We start from the raw sequence: 7,904 nt of genomic DNA, 5'->3' as shown, positions 1-7,904 counted from the left end.
TCATCCCACCCTGCTGGAAACTCTATGGGGCAGACGGCCCGGGGGACTGGGACCCACCACTCTAGCAGAAAGATTGGTAGAACCTGCTGTCGTGGTCCTCTTGGCGGAATCATAGCTCGAACATAACATATTGCAAATGAATTCACTATCTCTCAAGAGTGACCCAGACTATGAAGCCTAGAACTGTGCTTCTCTGACACCGCCAAGCCAAGGAGGTGTACATGGTGGATTCACAACAGGATCTCCGTCTTCAATGGCATCTAGGACGGCATAACATTGGAGACAGGGGCTGGATTTACAAGACATCCCACTGACTGGAAATCCGAAGAGTTATTGCGGGATCTTCATCGCCGACCAGTCCAGAGGGTGAATTCCTGGTGGATAAGGGATTGGCCAATATCAATGGCCTTGCAGATTCACGAAGAAGTGATATCTACCATCCAATGAGAGACAAGAGCACCTGACACTCAGGTAGGCGGTTTCTCTCATGTTGTCACATGGCCCTGAGTAAGACTATCAAGCTGAGACTAGACTTGACATAGCGAACAAAATTGGCGAGACAAACTCGCGACAGCAACCTCAATGGGCGCAGTAGGATTACCGAATCAGATCGACAACTGCATGGCATCTGAGCTCCAGAAGCTGGGGGGCGGTTTTGAGGTTCGGAAGATTGCCTTCGATATGGGAGAAAGATTTCTTTTGTCTCCAGAACTACTGTGAATTGACTGCAGTTACAGTCACTGCAAGTGACTTGAGATGTCTGACCAGTGAAAGGTTGTTCTCTCTATCTGTCAAGACATTGAAGAATCACCTAGAGAGGTATATGTAGTCGATCCCGCTGGTGCAGTTGCAAATTGTTAAACGCAGGTCCCTTTCCGCAGTCTTGACCCTAACCGTTCCCTCTATTTCCCCCGAGTGACATTCTCCTTTCTTTTCTGTCATCCTAGCATCCCTATCCAGAGCCAGCTCCCTGAGCCGGGTGCGAGATTTAGAGCCATGGTTGAAAGATTTCTGACTCGTTTGCTCAGACCTTTGAGGATCCGGCCATCGGACGACCTAAATGCGCCACTCCAGAATGACCATGTAGAGGTCGCAGTCTCCCTCAGCAAGGAAACGGGTGATCTCTTTGAGGAAGTAGGAAGAGAAAATGACGGGCTTTCCGAGGAGGCCAATGCACTGTCGAAGAAGCTTCTAGATGTCCACGAATATCTCAGTCGGGTTAGAAGACACACAGACCCAGACCCTAGAATTCGGGATCGAGCGCTAGATCTTCTTCAAGTGCTGATGCTCATTGTTAAGGTGAGCTCCGCAACACCCAGTAATGTGGCTCGATAACGCTAATCATCAACACCATATCAGTGGCCGGCCTGCCCCGAGGCAGCGGAACGGCCAGATGAAAACCTACGCAGGATTGTGGAGGCTTTCAACTCTCACCCGCAGAGCGATCAAAAAGCAAGGTTCACCGAGGTTCTGAGAACAGGGCCGACATTCCTTGTTTTGAGTCTCATCATTACCGCGCGTTTGATCATGGAGCTCGACCAGTCCACGACACTTCCGGATGAGATAGCAATTCTGATGAGCGATCGTGGGGCGTCGCAAGAAGACGGATCACCACGGGATACAGCCATGCCACGCATTCTGTCAGCCCTCTGGGATCTTTCAGGATGCGAGGGTTGTGAGAGGTCCCCGACTGAGCAGAAGGGGCACGTTGGCAGGCTATACCTGGGCAGGCCCGAGCGAACAGACGGTGCGAAGAGCATGTTGGATGTGCTCATCTCTCCGCCTTCATTGCAGTATTGGCAGGAGTTTGGGTGTACCACGACCCAGGAAGAGATTACCTCGGCCGGAAAGGCTCCGCCTGCGAAGATGGACGGGACCAACTTGTGTACGAAGCTGGGTGAAGAGAATCACGCTCGCCTGCTCTTGCAGCTCGAAGACGGCGGATTCTCCACGTACGACTATGCCTGCGCATTGCACCATGAAGCCGCACCCGGCAGTGGGGTCCCCCTAAGGCGCGCTCTTGAAGAATACAGGCTCGACATTCCGCAGAAGATTGCGTTGTGTCATGCCGTGGCACGCGGGTTCTGGCAGTCGTATGAGACGAAGATGATGCTGGCGAGGTGGTCCGATACCACCATCTCGCTTATGCCAAACTCCGACAACCCGGCTGACCCGCTGCCATGCAAAGCCTTCATCTCAATCCCCTTCACCCTCACTGAGCACGAGTTGGAGGAGTTTTCGACCAGGGACCTGATTCACCGATGTCCCCGGATTTTTTCACTGGGGGTTCTGCTCCTGGAGATTTGTCTGGGAAGGTCGATTCAGACGCCCCAGCTCCAACAAGATGCAACGGGCTTTGTTCGCGATATGAACAAAACCTTCCGCACCACCTCGAAGCTCTTCGACGAATTCCAAGACGACAGCTGGACAGGGTACACGGGCAAGTTTGTCCTGAACCAGGCCATTGATGCGTGTGTTTGAGGGGGTATCTTCAAGTTTCACACCACCATGGACATTGTGGAGAGACGGAAGATTCTGGGAAAAAGGGTTGCGAGGCCGCTGGAGTGGCTGGCGAGTTCGCTGCCCAGCAATTACAAGGGCAGCAACCACTGTGAGAGAAAAGATCGTTCGGAACCACCGCCGCCTGCCGACAGCCCGACTTTCAACAGCCCTAACTCTGCCGACAAGCCACCTCTAGGCTCTCAGACCTCCGCTTCGTTTCATCTTGGAGGTGTTGGGAAGTCCCAGGAGTGGATGAGCAAACTACGAGGCATGAGTGTTGAGCTTCGAAACAGTGGACTGAGACCCACCCGTGTGGCGATACTAGATACGGGATGCAAGCTCGCGACGGAATACTTTCAGGGCCATGAGAAGCGACAAGCCCAGATCAAGGGATACAAGGATTTTGTCACCGACTCCGAGGGGCCTCAGTTTATGAGCGACTCAGACGGGCATGGGACTCTCATGACTACTCTCGTGACAGAAGTCACACCGTTCGCGGACATTTATGTCGCGAAAGTGACGGAAAAAGATCTCAATACCTCCGGCACTGCAGATAGGATCAGCAAGGTATGTATGTTGTAGGCACAGGAGCTCTTCTTTGTCTGTTTCTTCCTTTTCTTCCTTGAGAGCACGTTCGTACGTATGCAAAGGATGGTGTCATTAACAGTCGACAGGCCTTAAGATGGGCGGCCATCGACAATGAGTGCAGCATCATCTCGATGTCTTGGGGACACGACGACGAGGACAAAGTCATTGAGGATGCCGTGACGAAAGTACTCGGTGATAGAAAGGGTAAGATAGTCTTCCTCGCCGCCGCGGGCAACGACGGCCTTTACCAAGGCGCGACCACCCCCGCAAAGCTGAAGACTGTGTTCTCGATACGCTCGGCCGATTCCGATGGGAACCCCAGCAGCACGAATCCCCCGTTGGAGGAGCCATACACGAACCTATCACTCACCGCGATCGGCCAAGACGTTCCAGAGAGGCTTTGTGAATACATTCCCGATACGCGTAGGGCGGGCTCTTCGGTCGCTACGGCGGTGGCAGCGGGAATCACTGCCCTTTTGCTTTCGTACGCTACATACCTCCATGAGCGATACCCAGAGGAATTAAATACCAGCTCCCTCAAGACACTACAGAAACAGAGCGGTATGACGAACCTGTTTCATCATATTTCCAAGCCGCGGGGCCCTGGATTGCGCTTTATCTTTCCCGAGATACTCTTTATCTACGACCGAAACACGGAAAAACAAAGGGCCCACACGTTCGCATTGCTCGCGTCGGACCACAGACTTGTGAAAGTTTCTGGTAATTGAAGCAGCCCAATTCAATGATCGCCAAGACAGAGACCACTGGAGACCCAAGCCTCATCATCCCCAATCGGGTGGACTTGGACGTTCTCCAATCGCCGGCTGATGTCCTGCGCGAGGATCTGGGGGTCGACCTCCAGGTACTCAAGCTCCGACTCGCTGGATGTCCCCGTCATAAAGGTCGCCTTGTGAGCAAACATCTTTTGGCTCACCATGCCGTCGCGTTTGTTGCGGATGATATCCACCCGGTAGGCAAAAACAATGTCGGGGGCAGTCTCATACGTGTCGGTGGCGGTGCTTGCGGATCGCACGTCGGCCTCGAGCCCCGCGGTGATCGGGACGGTACCTGTCGGATCGCCCGCAGAGGCGGAAGAACGGACCATGACCCTGCTGCCGTCTTCCTCGGTGACGAGGAACGAGTTGCTGGAGATGCGTATGCCCGTAACCACATAAACTGGGAGATGGTGAAGCCATCCAGTTGCCATGTAGCTCCGGACTGCCGGCACCTCCAGGATCGCCTCCAGACACTGGTCACTGAGAGGCCGATCGAAGGTCCAGACCTCGTGATTTGTTGGTCCGTACTCGCGGGTGATATCTCGACTTCCAGACACTTGACACGCAGCGGACACCTTATCGAGGAGCGCCATCCACGCCTTCATTCCACCCGAGAGTGCCGTGCCCGATCGCGTGTGCTGGTGACTCCGCTCGATGAGTTTTGTCCGGGGAGGCAGGTCGAGATCTTCAGGCAGTCCATAGCCCTGGCAGGCTAGAATCCTCAAGGGCCCAAAGGGATGCTCCAGCACTGTCCCGAGCTGGAGCGCGCCATTTTTGTGAAAGGTGAAATCCGGGGTGGCAAACCAATACCGCATGGTGAGTGAAGGAAGAAGAGAGATAGGAAGGTTGGGCTGGGTTGACTTGTGGGGAGTTGTAAGGAGGACTTCAAGTTGCGGGGATGAGAGGCAGATTGAGGTGATGCTGGTTAGGCGCACTGGGCTGGGCATATGTATCATTCTGAAGTACCGTACAGTTACCATTCTGGGGTGAGGTGGTGCTATGGATACTGGCTTTCTTCTGCCATGACCGTTTGCGCTATGGTCACACAGCATGCTGACAGTGGACCTGCACAGAGACGGCTATTATGCGGTGAAGCTGATGAAGCTGCTGGTGGACAGACAGCCACAGGCTTCCTGGAGATTCCTGGAGATGTAATATTACAGTACCTGTTTGAATGGATGCGGGAGTCCGTCACGGGTGCATTGCCCCGCCGAGCGGCAGAAGCCTCCATCTTAAAGCGGTAGACAAAAGCCGGGCTGGCAGCGGGGTAGTACCGGTATGTATGTATCCATCCGTATCTTACCTCCCTAGTAGTATCAGGAGTACCCTGTAACGTGCTGATATCTACCTCACGACTGCTACTGTACTAATGCCACTGGAATGTATTGTAAGTGGCCTGTATTGTAACCAGTCTGTACTATACTGTTCTGTACTGTACTGTACCATGCATACTTTCCATTGTAACTCAATCTAGACCAGTGACAATGGTACCTAAGAGATGCATTCATTTATACTACCAGGTGGCCCAGCATGATGATAGCCCATGCATTCTCGAGGCTGATTGACTTTCAACGTCTTCTTCGTCTCAGATTTCTTGCCCCCAGCCGCTCTCTGGCCCGCGATATCATATCTACCTTGACCACAGCCCGAGCATTGTTGTGGAGAGGATACAAGACAACGAACAGTGTACGCCGATCCGGGCTTCTGATGCCGGTCAAAGGACTGATCAACCCACAATCCTTTCTGGTGCTGCTGTAATGCCATTGTCCATGGAGGCGTTGGGGCAGTGCAGACTCACAAAGACTCAATGGGTTGCCGTGTACTCTCCAACAAAGCCCAGAATCTATGCTTTGCAGAGGTGGATCTCTGACCGGCTCTGTAGACAGAGGGCTCTGGACGTCCCTACCTCTTTGTACCATAAGGCTCTGCGTACTTACCGGTGACTATTGTCTGTTATAACCATCTGCTTTATCTAACCAGAAATCAATGAACTGACAATGTCCTCGACCGACGCCGACTCTTTTTCCTTTCTCAGCAAAGGCAAGACAAAGAGAACGCAGTGTATGAATAGTAACACCACCAGGCATAGTGGGCGCATCATCTGATCGATTTATGTATAAATATATGGGGTGCCTCCTCGTGAAAATGATTCATCTACCCTCGTCCATCTCCAGATTCCCTCCCCAGCCTTCAACATCCACCAACCATCTTTCGACCATTCAACCATGGCTTCTAAGAACACCAGCGCACAATCTGGAGGGGGCCCTGCCCCACTATCCGACGCCAAATCCCAGCACATGTTCCAAGCAGCGCGTGAATTTATCCGCACGTGTGGCGATGACCCCCTGTCGTCGGCGGTCTTTTTACTGGCTGACTGGGGTGAGAAGAGCTTCCCGCAGGGGGAGGAGATTATTCTCAGTCTTTTGCACCACGACCATGAAGAAATCGCTCGACCTTTCGGGGAGGAGCGCAGCAGGCTGGTGGACGCTACCATCCGTGCACAGAATTATGAGTTGACTCGCTTGCTTCTGGAAGCCGGTGTACCTCTCCAAGGGTCCACGTATGATGATCCACTGGGTGCGCTTTTTGAACCTAGTCCCCTCAGTCTCAATACGAAATTACTGGAGCTGCTGCTCTCTCACGGAGCGAAGTGCAAGCATCTGGACATTTTCTCCTTCCGACCCTTGTGTCTCTTGGGCAACGAACAATGGGTTCGACAAGCCTTGACGGACAATGAGGACTTCCTGTTGCGCCCGTGCATGTTCGATGAAACGGGGTTATCTTTGTCTCTGTGGCCGGAACATGGGTTTCGGTATTCGTCCAAGTATGGGAATGGGTTAGATCCGGCGGCGCTGAACAATTCCCAGCGCCTGCATTGGATCATGGACTGCGTGCCGGCTCCTCTGGGGATTATCGGGGTGTTTCTGGATTTGAATCCCCCCTTGGCCTGGCGCCTGTCCTTTGTCACGGCCCTGGCGGCGGGGCAGCCAGAGGTGGCCGTGGCGATAATCGCGAGGGAGGAGCAGTTCGCCCAGCCGAGAAGCGCAGACCGCACCCTCTGGAGTGGGATGGAGGCGGCCGCCAACTTTGGCTATCCCAGCGCCATGCAGGCCATCCTCGATCGAAAGGACCAGTCACGCTGTGCCGAGATCAGAAAGATGTGGCTCGAGAAGGCGCAGCTCGGCGCTTTCCGGCGTGAGCGCCTGGATCACAAGGCGGGGCTCATGGTGTCTGGTCTTCTAACGCCGCTCCCGGGTGGCGCTTTTCGCTTGGTTTGCCGGAATATTGATCCTTTTCCCCCCTCGCCCTCTTCTTTTGTTTCCCTTCTGGATAAGTCTAAGTCGCTTGTCTTTTATCTGGATCGCCGCTGTGTCTCCGCAACGCCGAGTGAAGAAGAGGCTCTCTGTGTCGAGGCAAGAAAGAAGTGTGAGCTTTCACCTTAGAGAGACTATATATCCGCTAGCTATATTATATAGCATACACAAATACACATCTTTAAACTATTACTTCTGAGGAGAGTATAAAGAAAGATGGATTTAAGCTATCTAGACACCTATCTAATTACCAGCCGAAAGCGGTAAGCTATCCAGCTAATAGAAAACTAGATATTTTATATACTTTCTTAGCTTACTATAAGGCCTAAATACTCTAAAGCTATTTAAACTATATAAAATTACTATAATAAAAAACAGGCTATGTTCTTAGTATTAAAATACCGAGATAGTTATATAAAATAAAATTAATAAATACTACCAGCAGAGTAATTATAAAAAATATAACTAGTTTTTTATATAATAATATTACTAAAATATATAAAATAATATAAATAATATTTAAATTATCTATTTAAATAAATATTTAAATAATATAAAGTCTACTACAAAAAGCAGCTTAATAAAACTATTTATAAGATTATTTTTTATATTAATATACTAAAAATCTATCTTACTATTTTAATATATATTTTTTATATAAAATAATCTAATATTAATTTACTATATTAACTTTAAAATTATAAGTATATATATAAGATTAATT

General features: G+C 51.0%; 4 protein-coding genes across 4 annotated transcripts; 3 read left to right on the top strand and 1 right to left on the bottom strand.

Moving 5' to 3' along the window:
- Positions 1–996: 996 nt before the first annotated feature.
- BO66DRAFT_434947 (uncharacterized protein) lies at positions 997–2,481 on the top strand (the record flags this gene model as incomplete). The annotated part of the gene is made up of 2 exons (XM_025650811.1): positions 997–1,299; positions 1,360–2,481. 2 exons carry the CDS (start codon positions 997–999, stop codon positions 2,479–2,481), a joined length of 1,425 nt encoding a protein of 474 aa, XP_025507779.1.
- Positions 2,482–2,508: 27 nt separating this feature from the next.
- BO66DRAFT_434946 (subtilisin-like protein) lies at positions 2,509–3,657 on the top strand (the record flags this gene model as incomplete). The annotated part of the gene is made up of 3 exons (XM_025650810.1): positions 2,509–3,069; positions 3,177–3,574; positions 3,648–3,657. 3 exons carry the CDS (start codon positions 2,509–2,511, stop codon positions 3,655–3,657), a joined length of 969 nt encoding a protein of 322 aa, XP_025507778.1.
- Positions 3,658–3,760: 103 nt separating this feature from the next.
- On the bottom strand, positions 3,761–4,737 carry BO66DRAFT_388588 (uncharacterized protein). Its single transcript, XM_025646597.1, has one exon. It carries the CDS (start codon positions 4,679–4,681, stop codon positions 3,830–3,832), a length of 852 nt encoding a protein of 283 aa, XP_025507777.1. The 5' UTR covers positions 4,682–4,737; the 3' UTR covers positions 3,761–3,829.
- Positions 4,738–6,034: 1,297 nt separating this feature from the next.
- BO66DRAFT_388587 (uncharacterized protein) lies at positions 6,035–7,353 on the top strand. Its single transcript, XM_025646596.1, has one exon. It carries the CDS (start codon positions 6,092–6,094, stop codon positions 7,307–7,309), a length of 1,218 nt encoding a protein of 405 aa, XP_025507776.1. The 5' UTR covers positions 6,035–6,091; the 3' UTR covers positions 7,310–7,353.
- The last annotated feature ends 551 nt before the right edge of the window (positions 7,354–7,904 follow it).

Source organism: Aspergillus aculeatinus (genome assembly GCF_003184765.1).
Source record: "Aspergillus aculeatinus CBS 121060 unplaced genomic scaffold BO66scaffold_5, whole genome shotgun sequence".
NCBI lineage: Eukaryota > Fungi > Ascomycota > Eurotiomycetes > Eurotiales > Aspergillaceae > Aspergillus > Aspergillus aculeatinus.
This window is presented reverse-complemented; position numbering and strand designations above follow the sequence as displayed.

Coding starts and splice junctions, on each gene's coding strand:
- BO66DRAFT_388588 (XM_025646597.1), bottom strand. CDS start 4,681: ATGCGGTATTGGTTTGCCACCCCGGATTTCACCTTTCACAAAAATGGC.
- BO66DRAFT_388587 (XM_025646596.1), top strand. CDS start 6,092: ATGGCTTCTAAGAACACCAGCGCACAATCTGGAGGGGGCCCTGCCCCA.